Source organism: Suricata suricatta, chromosome 3 (assembly GCF_006229205.1).
Source record: "Suricata suricatta isolate VVHF042 chromosome 3, meerkat_22Aug2017_6uvM2_HiC, whole genome shotgun sequence".
Taxonomy (NCBI): Eukaryota; Metazoa; Chordata; class Mammalia; order Carnivora; family Herpestidae; genus Suricata; species Suricata suricatta.
In genome coordinates this window covers 49,563,427-49,576,192 of record NC_043702.1, presented here as the reverse complement: position 1 = coordinate 49,576,192, position 12,766 = coordinate 49,563,427, and the positions used below count along the sequence as shown (strand labels likewise).

The 12,766-nt window shown below is 35.2% G+C and overlaps 1 protein-coding gene and 1 long non-coding RNA gene across 5 annotated transcripts in view; one reads left to right on the top strand and one right to left on the bottom strand.

The window, feature by feature from the left end:
- The window catches only part of ITPRID2 (ITPR interacting domain containing 2), a 38,826-nt gene extending 36,251 nt beyond the window's left edge, over positions 1–2,575 (top strand). For all 4 annotated transcript variants that reach the window (XM_029934300.1, XM_029934303.1, XM_029934302.1 and 1 more), the window contains 2 exons: positions 470–587; positions 1,425–2,575. In XM_029934300.1, the coding sequence (XP_029790160.1) occupies positions 470–574 (105 nt within the window). In that variant the 3' untranslated portion in view covers positions 575–587; positions 1,425–2,575. The remainder of the gene's footprint in view (positions 1–469; positions 588–1,424) is intronic.
- Positions 1–12,766, bottom strand: part of LOC115287651 — a 129,948-nt gene that overhangs the window by 31,415 nt on the left and 85,767 nt on the right. The window contains exon 3 of the long non-coding RNA XR_003906578.1: positions 4,794–4,862. This is a non-coding gene — a long non-coding RNA (uncharacterized LOC115287651). The remainder of the gene's footprint in view (positions 1–4,793; positions 4,863–12,766) is intronic.

Here is a 12,766-nt window from a genome sequence, read left to right as displayed (position 1 = left end):
TATAAATAGAGGCAGTATACCTTTTGCCACTAATGAATTTTCTTAACAATGATAACACTTGAGTATACTGTTGATTACCATACAAAAAGAGACATTAATAAGAAACATAAAAGTGAATCTTAAAATGTTTAAACAGTTTTTCTGGGTTACTTGTGCCATGAAGTAAATGAAGTTTTTTAATCTATAAAATAACATTTTTAATGTTTTTAACTTAAGAATTTTGATGTTTTATAATGATGTTATCTGAGATACGCTAGGCAGTGACTGCCCAGTCTGACCTGGGCTTGAGGTGAGATGGTCTTGACTCCTCGTTGTCTCTCTGTGTTTCATGAGGGTTTTACATGAATGCTGTAGTTTTCCCTATGCTTAGCTGGTTGTAGGAATTAAATAGTTTACGTGTTTTCTGAAAACAAGAAAAGTAGAGTATGGTCATATTGTTAAATCTTATTTTTCTCTTTTTCTATTCTAGATTAAAGAGTCCATTGTTGGGGAAATCAGACGGGAAATTGTAAGTGGACTTCTGGCAGCAGTGTCTTCAAGTAAAGCATCTAATTCTAAGCAAGATAGTCATTAAATGGAATTTATAGGTAAAATTTTCTGAATTTTTCTGCCTAGCTAATTATAAATTACTACTTGTTTTTAATGCTTTGTTTTCTTAGTACCCAGGACTGTTTCTCTGGCTAACTTTTAATTTTTAGAATGTATATAATATGGTATACTACAGCAGAAAAAAAACTACAATCCCTTGCATTGGAAATGCAAGAAAGTCAAATTTGATAGTAATAACCTCTAGGGGATTATTGATAGTGAGTGTGTTATTTCACTGAAGTACTTAAGTTATTACTGGAATTGAGGAAATAAGAACTTTTCAAGGGGTTCCTGGGTGGCTCAGTCATTTAAGTGTCTGACTTTGGCTCAGGTCATAATCTCACAGTTCCTAAGTTTAGGCTCCACATGAGGCTCTGTGCTGACAGACAGCTCAGTACCTGGAGCCTGCTTCCAGTTCTGTGTCTCTCTCTCTGCCCCTCCCCACCTTGCACTCTGTCTCTCACTCTGAAAAATGAATAAACATTAAAAAAAATCAGAACTTTCAAACCTGGGTATTATTTTGATAGCATTGATTATGTATTTCAGGCATACAATTTATGGACCTGGGTATTATTTTGATAGCATTGATTTTATGTATTTCAGGCAAACAATTTATTGACCAAGATTTTGAGAATTAATCACAAATTCTTAGTATCTTAATTTTTTTGTCTAAAAGTGTGTGTGTGTGTACTGTTTATATACGTATACTGTGTGTGTGTCTGTGTGTGTATGTATATATATATATATTTAGAGAATATTCTCATTCTCCTTTTGAAGAACACTTTAATAACGACATGTGAAACATGGTTGATGTTCCCTTCTCTCTCTTTGGCAAGGTTGGCATGGATCGTGTTAGCTGTGTGATGTTGGAGTGACCAGTGACAGGTACTGGCGGAGGTGTTACCTGTGCTTCAGAAGATTTTGCTGCTGAGCTGGGCTACTGTATACAGTGTACCATGTTTATTTCTTCTGTGCATATCTTTTTAAAAACGTTCATAGAAACCTAGGCACTTTTCTGACTTTATTTCTTTTCTAAACTACCCACACTGTAGCCATTTGGAAAGCCTAATATTTATTTGTGTGTCAATATTTTCCGGTTGATTCCCTATGTAGAATTAATTTTAAAACTTGAAAACTTCCAGATTTAACCAACTTATAAATAACCTGTTTCTTCAGACTAGCTTCTTAAAACACTGACCTCTGTGAGGTATTTACTGTGCAATAACTGATTCATTTTTTGAGAGCTTGAAGCAACCAATGATTTTCCCTCCACTGCTGTTAATTAATGTCACTTCCAAGAAGAAAAAACTGTTCTGTTGTAAAAATTGCTCTTAATTCTTGAGGAGGTTACTAATAGCAGTAGGATAGAATTGTATGAGGTTACCTGCAACTACTTAATGTTCTTACACTGTAAGCATTGTTCCTTTACCAAGACAAATGCAATTTTATTATAGCTTATGTAGTATTTTTCTTCTGGAAATATGCCTTATGTTAAACACTATATTTTTTGCATTGTCCAGGCTTCTTATAAGGAAATGTTTCTTCTTCTGTCTTTTAGACTAATTAAGTAGAGTATTGCCAAAATAATGGAACCTTTGACTTGAATGGATAGAAATGAATAAGCTGGTTTTGTTTTTTCAAAATGGAAGTAATTTAGATTTGTTCTCCTCAAAATAGAGGGTTTTAATTCAGTTTTAACCAGTGAGAACTGTTTGTTTTTAGGGGGGAAAAAAAGGAAAGTGGTTTATCCTATTTGATTTTGTATGTATTAAATGTATAAAGTAACAACCAAATTTATTGGAATTATTCCCTTAGCATTTATAATTTTCAATTCTTATTATATTTCTTTGTGTGAAATTTTAATCAAAAGTGGTTGAGATGTTAACAGTATTCTTTGAAAGAATATCTAGAAGCTTTATACATGTTTGAATTATCACACATAGGCTGATTTCTAAAAATAAAACAATAAAGTATTTATTTTGCCTAATGTCTTTTTAATAGTTTCTTTTCTTTTAGTATAATTTGAAGAATTTGGGTTAGATGTGATGAGTGACAAAGTCCAGAAGAACTGGAGCATATAGGTAATAAGTTGATGTTCAGATGTTGCTGAAGAGACTTCTGTGAAGCTCTGAAAAATACAGTTAAGACAAGACCACCCTGGAGAAAGAGCTTGTACTGATGCCTCTTGGTCTCATCTAGTTTTGTGGTCCTAATGATTACCATCTGAGGCCAAGTAAAACTTGCCTTTAAAATTATTAAGCTACAAAGAATAAACATTAAAGTATTATTTTGTTCTTTGGTCAAATTAATTCAATTTAGTTGATTCTAGTAATAGTGATACATGTAAACCACACAACCCATATTAATAGTAATACAGGTATCAGTGCTTTTAACTATTCAACTTTGTAGCCACTTACAGCTCCTTTCTGACAGTACGATAAAATTATAGATATAACAATTACAGTAATAGACTGAACCAATGGGCTCCTTACAGCTCCTTTCTGACAGCTCCTTTCTGACAGTACGATAAAATTATAGATATAACAATTACAGTAATAGACTGAACCAATGGGCAGATCATTTATATAGTATATAAATGAAATGAATTAAACTTCACTATTAGAGTTTCTTCTTCTTCTCTCCATTTTAAACCTTTGTGTTTAAAAGCCACCATGCTAGCTGCTGCTATGTAGAAATGAATGAGAGAGGGCCTACAAAGTATATGGAAGAATAAGGCATCTTTTTTATATAGGTAAGTTTATAAATACCAAATCAAAAATATGAAGAATCATAAAAGGAATTCGAGAGAATGTAGCCCAGGTGGTCCAAGAAGTCTTTATCAAGAATACAATGGTTTGTGTAAAGTCTTTAAAAAATTTTTTTTTAATTTAATCTTTATTTTTGAGAGAGAGAATGTGTGAGAGCAGGAGAGGAATAAAGAGAGAGGGAGAGAGAGAGAGAGAGAGAGAGAGAGAGAGATACAGGCTCCAGGCTCTGAGCTGTCAGCACACAGCCAGACATGGGGCTTGATCTCAAGGACTGCAAGAACGTGACCAGAGCTGAAGTTGGAAGCTCAACCGACTGAGCCATCCACATCCCCCTGGTTTGTGTAAAGTCTTGAGAATGGGAAGTGGAAAGGACGGGGTTAAAATAATCAGTATTAGTAAAGTTATTCAGAATGTATATACAGAGTGTGAATTACTCTGTGCATGATGAAGAGATATTTTTAAGAATCCAAGTTGTCTATAGCTTTCACATACTGTGTTAGGAGCCTGAACAAAGAAGGCATAGAAGAAAAAGAATCTTGAGATGATGATTTGGAAATTGGGACTCACTGTGAATGATATCGCATGGACAAAACTTGACAGCTTCTCACACTTGAAGTACATATTGTTCCTCTAAGAATATTCAGTTGAATTTCAGTAACATTTAAAATATGCATTACATCCGTTAAGACTATTTGCTCAGCTGGCCATCTTCAACTTTAATTACAAAAAAAACACTACATATTTTTAGAGCAGTTTTAGGTTTACAACACACTTGAACTTAGAGGACAATGGAAGTGTAGTAAAGTACATGTAAAATAATGTAAATAAAAAGTATGTTTGAGGGATTCCTGAAGGGGTGCTCCTCACCTGTCCAAATGGGCGTGTGATGCTAGTGGAAGAATAACACAAACAATACAAAATACAAAAACAATAGGAAACCAATGCATGTGTTCTTTTTTCTTTTTTCCTCTCATGGAAGAGAATTGGTAGCTTCTAGGAAGTAGGAAGAAGAAACATTGTATCTTCTAATTAAAACTCAGGATCTAGGTTATAGTAAGTTATTTATGAGTGATTTTTGAATCTTTTATAAATATTGAAATCATTTAATTAGCACTTAACTCTGGCGGGATTCTAAATGTAGAAAGTTCGGATGTCATATCTAATTAATAGCTCCTCTCCTATATGTTTTTTTAATTTCTGTTTATTACTGTTAAATTGGGCTCTTTATCTCATTCATTTGTTCTCATTTTCATAACGATGCTCTTTCCCACACTGAGTAAATAATAGCTTGCATACAGAATGTCAGTGTGCTCAGCAGTGTGTTAGAAATGTACTCAAACATTCATATCAAATGTCCATATCCTCACAAGGGTCTTTTTTGGTTTCCGAAATGAGACTAAATCTTGTGAACAATGATTAACTAGCTTAGTTACTCACTGTGTTCACTCATTTAAAAGTTTGCTGGATAGCCACCCTTTACAAGGCTCTGAGCTTATGGAGATGGATCTGTAAAGAAAAAGAGCACATTCTAAGGACAGGCAAAACAGTACATTGTTTAGACCTTTGAAGAAATCAATACTTTTAGGTATTAGATTGTCTCTTTTATGTACAGTTTTAAAAAGTCTAATTAGTTCCTTAAATGGATGAAAAATATATTAAATATATTGTAGGTAGTGTTATAATGATATGAAAGCTAATCACATTTTGAAGAATAGACTTCAGAATGACTTAGAAGTGGGACTGAGAAAAGAATGTTGCTTTAGTTTAGAAATAAAAATAAAGTAATGATAAAATATTTTTTTAATGTTTTTTTGAGGGGGGGGGCACAAATGGGGGAGGGGCAGAGAGAGAGGGAGACACAGACTCTGAAGCAGGCTCCAGGCTCTGAGCTGTCAGCACAGAGCCCGTCGTGAGGCTCAAACTCAGGAACAGTGAGATCATGACCTGAGCCAAAGTCAGATGCTTAACCAACTAAGCCACCCAAGTGCCCTGAGCAGTGATAAAATATTTTAAGGAAAATAACTGATTTAACTGTAAGCTAAGGAGAAAATAAAGGACAAGAAGTTACTTTAAATATACATGCTTACATGAGGACCATACAACTATAGAGAAAACATGTACTTTGTAAATATTTGTATGTTCTTGTGGTTTAGAAAACCTACACTCTGTTGTGTTGATACCGATATTGATTTAGATTTACAAAAATGTCCCTTGAATCAAACTTGATGTCATAAATACATTTTTATGAAATTAATAAAAATAGTATTGAATGACAAATGTATTGTTTGGATACTCAAACAGTATGTGTAACATCAACAACAAAGAATGTTTTAAAGCAGTTAGAGATTAATGTTTTATGCTGTTATTCTCTGTTTTTAATTCTAATGTACATAAATCTTAAAATTTTCCTAAGAAAGCAATTTGCCAGTGTAACACACTTTATAAAGTAAATCTCTATAATTTCCTTAGCTTCCTAGTGTTAAATGTCATATTTTTAGCTTTATAAAATATAGGAAGTGTAAATACTATTTTTGTTCACAAATGCACATATTAATAAAACCTATTCTGGTGTAATTAAGCTTATAGTTAGTCATAAAGAGTGTTTTTGTTAAATAAAAGTGGTTAGTTAAACATTATATTTCTAAAGATGCTTTCTTGGCAAACAGTACTTGCTTACTTAGAAAGGGTAGCAACATGTTTTAAGCAAAAGAGCTAGCATATATTAGTTTCAAGAATATTACCGACTTGATGTACACATTTGTAGTAGTTAAGGCTCAAGCTGGCTTCGAGCTTCTTTGTAGAATTGGGATGGTGATAATAGTGCCTCTTTTATAGAGTTGTGAGATGAATGTAAATGCACTTAGCACAGTGCTTGGCCCAGATCAGTTTGTGGTGATGGTGATGGTGGTGATAGTGGTCGTGATGGGTAGAAATAGTGTGATAGGTACATGAGATTTGACAAATTGGAAGAGAGAACATGAATTTATAGATCCAGGCCTTTTTCATCTTCATCATGTTCTTTCAAGCAATAGGACCAGAGATTGGCAAAAGACCCCCAATTCTCCTACTTTGTGAAGGGTGAACATTACTGTGTTCAAAACACAACACAAAGACATTTTGTTCTTTGGAACAAAAATTTTTGCTCATGGAATACCACTTAGAGCAATGCTTTGCCAACTTTAATATGCATAGAAGTCAAATCACCTCAGATTGTATAGACATGAAGGTTCTGGTTAAGTAGGAGTGGGTCCTATTTCTAGGATCCAAATTTTTGTGTTTCTAGAAGCTTCCAGGTGAGCTTGATGTTGCAAGTCTATGAATTGTACTTTTAATCCCAAGGCTTTAGATTAGTGGGTTTTTTTACCTATTTATGCCAGATGCTTTGAAAGGAAAATTTTGCTAGGCAGGAAAAGGACTTTTCCTAAGATTGCACCTTAGAAGGCTCCCTTCAGGAAACTTGTCATTACAGCCCCAAATTAAAAACAGAACAAAGGTAAACAAACACAGCACCTAAAGAGGAAGCTATGAGGGGAACAACCCAAGGCCTCATGGAAATGTACAGTTGTCAAGACAGGCCTGTTGGCAACAGTCACAGCTTAAGTACTATTTTGCTGTTAATGATAGGTGCTAAGTGTTTATACTGTGTTGATTGGAAATCAAGAAAATGCAGATAGTCTGGATGTTTTGAGAGTCAACCACTCAAGAACCAGGATGAGATCCAAAAAGGAGTGAACTAGCTCTGGAGATGCTGCAGAAAGAGGAGATCATCTCTAGAGTGTGGAATTTGCTCCTGTCATTGGTGTTTGAAGAAGGTTACCACTCTTTTTGGGAAAGGATTAGTGAATAAAAACAGTTACACCTGTGTCAAATGCACTGCAATATGTTATTCATGTTTTTGATTAATTGTTTAGTAAATTCATCCAGAGGTGATTAATGATTTTGTTTGGCACATTGCAAGTAATTCCTCTTATTATTTCTCCAGTCCCAAGGTAAAAATCCCTGAAGACATTGCAAAGCAATTATTATATTATATCATATCATATCATATATTATATTAGATAGACTTTTTAAAAAACTCTTCTCCATCCCCTCCTCAGGACTGCTGAAGAATATCCTCTTCCAAGAAGAGTGTTTACTCATTCATTTATACTGGAAATTCCTCAAGAACATAACCTTTATATTCCCTCACAATAACCCTTTATCTGTCAATTCTAAGTGATGCCCTTTTCTGTTTGTTGGGGGCTATAGTGCTTCCCTGCTCTTCTACTGGGATCCTCAACCGGCCAAAGTCGTGATGTCACCGCGCCCCACTCCAGTGGAGAACTCTTGCTGTCTCCCTGTTCCCTCCACTGGCCACAGAGCAGCACTGCTTATCCCCCAGCCTTCTCACTCGAGTCCCCTGTGAGTGTGTCTTTGATCACTTATGCTTTCACTGCCATCTCCAAGGGGCTTGGCTGTGCGTGGAAAGCACTTAAGACAGACACTGCCATCCTTCCCATCCCCTGTCCTCGTGCCAGCAAGCTCTCTTGCTGTCCGTGGAAACACCAAACTGACCATGGCTGAATCTTTAGCATGAACACACATTAGTGTGCGCAGGCACAGACTGGCTCTCTTTTACTCCTGGAAGCAGACAATCACTTAATGACAGATGCTGAACATTCCTTATTTGTATTATATTTTAACTCTGAAATTTCATCACAAATTCATTGAACACTCATCTAGTGAAGGACTGTCAAGTACAAGGCGCTAATGACAAAGTTGATTTTTATATGGCCTTATTTTACTGTTTGCTAATTTGGTAATTTTACTAGCATTTGAATTAAGTTTCTCAAGATTCACAAAGGAGCATTTTTACTTTGGTACAATTTTTTTTTATTATTCTTGTTATCTTTCAAGTGCTATAGAAGAAGCCAAAAGCGGAGCATAAATGATATCACAGATCAGTCAGGTGTAATCCTAATCCATTTTTAGAGTAGATATTAATTACCTCGAAAAGTATTTATTTGGTCCATTCTGTCTTTGATGCCCATAATGGGAAAGGGAAATGAATGAAACAGCTCATCACTTATGAAATGTCCTACTTTTTTAGACTCTAGATACACATTTGCCTGGCTTCATAAAAACCAACTCAGAACTCAATAAGGAACATCAGCAAAACTGGTAATAGTCCCTTTACACTATCTCTTGGTTTATGAATTAGCTGAATTATAGCAAAGCTGGCAACAAAGATTTCCTTATAATTTCCAATTAATAACAAATAAAGGGAAAGAGGAGGAGACAGTGAGAGGAATCAGCAACAGCCTGAATTTAAGCCATTTGGTGAAGAAATACTTCTATGATGGAAAAAATCCTAACCACATGTACCTAAATAGAGCAATGCAGATTTCTTTTACAGTATGTTCTCAATTTCAGTATTTCCTTTTTTCTTTTTTCACCTTTTTCTCTTCTAGACTTAGGAGAGGTATTTCTCTTTTTAAATTTTTTAATTTATTTTTGAGAGAAACAGCAAGTGAGCAATGAATGGAGGGGCAGAAAGAGGGAGACAGAGGATCCAAAGCAGGCTCTACGCTGACAGCAGAGAGCTCAATATGGAGGTCGAACTCAGAAACTACAAATCAAATGCTTAACTGACTAAGCCACCCAGGTGCCCCTTTACTGAAGGATTTCTTGAACCCCACTTTTCTGCTCCAATAACATTGTTTTCTTCTTCATATCTGTGCCTTATGGTATCTGATAGAACTGGATTAAATATCACATTTTGCCAACAAATGTCCCTTTCAATATCATTCTAGTCTGAACACTGAGTTTGACACTTCAGGTTTTATAAAGCAAGTTAGGTTTTTATGTGATCTGACTTGCATGTTTGAGTCCATACTGCATTTGCTAAAAATCAAAGACATTTATGTTATTTTCAAAAAAATATTGCTAGAAATATACATAACTGAAGGGAGTAGAAGGATATAAGTAAGCAGTAAGAGGTCCAATCTAGAGGCAGACGGGCCTCAGTTCCAGGCTTAGCTCTGCCACTTTCTTGTTTTAGCCTCACTCTCCTGACTATAACATCAGCACTTACCTCACTGGTTTATTAGGGGAGATTAATAAGGTCTAAGAACATAAGGAGACTTAGCATACTGCCTAGCATATGGTAAGAGCTCAGTAAGCAATAGCTATTAACAAGAGTAATGGTAGCAAGAGAAGAGAAAGCAAAAACATAGCAGTATATTAAAATATCAGGATATACTGTATTGATTATCTGAATCAACTGAATGAAAATACAGCTGAAGTTATCCCAACTTTATGTTAAATAATTAACTATCAAAATCATGTGATTTGTCCTCCCTAAGTTTTATTTAATTCAGGAAAAGTTCAATGTTAGATACACTTGTCAGAAGCTTATCTGTTCTGTTATTTTATTTTATTTTTTTTGGCTTATTTATTTTGAGAGAGAGAGAGAGCACACAGGGGAGAGGCAGAGAGAAAGGGAGAGAGAACCCAAGTAGGCTCTGAGCAATCGGCATGGAGTCAGATTTGGAGAACTGTGATTCACAAATTGTGAGGTCATGACCTGAGCTAAAATGAAAAGTTGAACATTTAACTGGCTGGGCCACCTAGGCACCGCTGTTTTCTGTTATTTTTAATATACTTAATTGACATCACAATAAATGATCAATTAGAATAATTGTCAATGATGAGGTGCTTTACCCTGTTTCATTTTTTTAAAGGATTTGGGGCTTCAGAAAATTGGAATCCTTAGTTTTGGCTATTTGTAGACCTTTATTGTTTTTTATATAAGTGCCCTTGACAACAACATTCTCTTAGCATAATCATCCTGTTTCTTTTCTGTCTTCCATTTTTTAAAAAGAATCAGTGAACAACTGAGTTTAGCTTTTAAAAACCATCTAAGCATAAGGATTCTCAGCTGGAAAAGAGCACTGCAGAATGTGTAGTGTGTGTGTTTGTAGGTATGTGTATTTATGCACATAAGTATGGGCATGTTGTTTTATTTAGTTTTATAATTGTGTATCTGGAGAAATGTTCCTTTGAAATACAAACTATAGAAAACACAACTTTTTAAAATCCTCTGAGCTGGTGGGGTATGGGTTTTAAAAAGTTGAGAAAAACTAACAAATTAAGCTAATTTATTATCAATGTAGAAATATTACAAATAAGATATGCTATAAAACCCAGAGCACATTATAATGATTTACTTTTGAGAGGTTCTTCTATTTGGAATATTATAACTTTAACTGATTTGTAATAGGTAAGATATTTTCGAGTTGATATAATTCTGAAGGACACACAATTTAAGGTTGGATTAATATTCAACTTGTAGAAACTACATTTTACACTCTTTAATGTCGCCACAATGGAACAGTCGGCATCTTCTCTCTAGAAGGAAAAATCTACAGCTCTGGGTCACAAGGAGTGCTAAGGGTGTAATAATTACTTAACCATGACTTGTATATCTTAGAGACTGAAGATCAGGAAGTGTGGACATCAGTATTTATGACCTTGATATCTCATCACAGCAAGAAAAAGAAGAGGCACTTTTGAGAAGTTATGGGTACTGCCAACTTCCTGGTTTCTTCTTTAAACAAGGAACAGTTAGAGATCTTCAAAATATTCTGGTATAATACTAGAAAAACATGTCATATGCAGCAGGTGTTTCTTTCCAACCCACCTATATTTATGGTTGTTGGTTCAAAACATGATCATTATTTCTCAGATGATGGGACTTCTAATTAATGACAATGCTGATCTACAAAAATAACTATGAAAAGAACTTCACAATATTTATTATAAGGTTCTGGTTATGTAGTTGTTAAGATATATATTTGGCTTCTTATTGGGAAGAAATGTGTAAATGTCTTACATACTTGAGCCCATATTTGCAGAATCTAAGTGCATAAAAATACATTTATAGACTGTGCCATGTCATTTCTTTCCTCAGGAAAATATTATATGTATGGGTGCCTGAGTGGCTCAGTCCATTGAGTGTCCAATTTTGGCTCAGGTCATGATCTCTGGTTCATGAGTTTGAGCCCCGTATTGGGCTCTGTGCTGACAGCTCAGAGCCTGGAGTTTACTTCAGATTCTGTCTCTCCTTCTCTCTTGGCTCCTCCCCTGCTCACACTCTGTACCTCTCTTTCTCTCAAAAAAAAATTTAAAAATTAAAAAAAATATTATATGCAAAGATCATATCATTTGAAGCATTAGCCATCGCAGATTACTTTTTATGTTTTTCCCTTGTTGAAATAACTAAGTAAAAGTCCCACCAAATTCCAGTTCCACTTACCAAACACTAATTGTCTTTTGTTTGCCAGATACTTTATTTCTTCACAAGTCCTGAGTGTATGTATAACTCCTTCATATCTGATAATGACTGCTAATACCTCAATTCAGGCCCTCTTGCTTTTTGCCTGAATTATGGCACTATTTGCCAGCCAGGCCTTTCTGCCTGCAGTAGTTCACCTGCACCCCATACTCTTCCCTACTATTGGAGTGATTGTGCTAACTGTAAATATGGTTCCATCATCCCCTCAACCCCTATTGCTCCAAACCACCCAATCATGTCCCAGTCTTTCTGAGTTAAAGTCCAGATGCACTCCTTTTTGCATCTTTAAGCCTATATCTGGAAAGCCTGATATATGTAGCTGTGCCTTGGCCATACTCAACTATGCTGCTCCATCTTTCCCTGTATATGCATGTTCTGTTTTTTTCTGCTTGGAAGTCTTTTTCCTCTTCTCCTATGTCACCCATTTTAAGCATCTCTTCCTCCAAGAAACCTTCTGTGATCTACAAAATGGACATCACTACTTTGTCTATGCCTCTACTCTACCAAGTACATACCTTTATGTTTTAGTGTGTGTTGGGGTGTGTGTGTATGTGTGTGTGTATCCGCTTTATTAAAATATAATTCACATATGATACACATCACCTATTTCATATGTAAATTCCATGGTTTTTAACATATTTACAAAGCTGTGCAACCATCATCATAGTTAATTTTAGAACATTTTATCAACCCCAAACATTAACAGTCACTCCCCATTCTTCCTCCTCCCACCTCCATCCTAGGCAACTGAAATTTACTTTCTGTCTCTATAGATCTGCTTATTCCAGACATCTCATATAAATGGGATAATATGTAACCTTATGTGACGGGCTTCTTTTACTTAACAATATTTTCAAAGTTCACCCATGTTGTAGCATGTATCAGTATTTCATTACATTTCATTGTTGAATAATATTCCATTGTATGAATATACCACATTAAAAAATTTTTTTATGTCTTTTATTATTTATTTTTGAGAGACAGAGAGAGATGGCATGAGCAGGGGAGGGTCAAAGAGAGAGGGAGACACAGAATCTGAAGCAGGCTCCAGGCTCTGAGCTGTTAGTACAGAGCC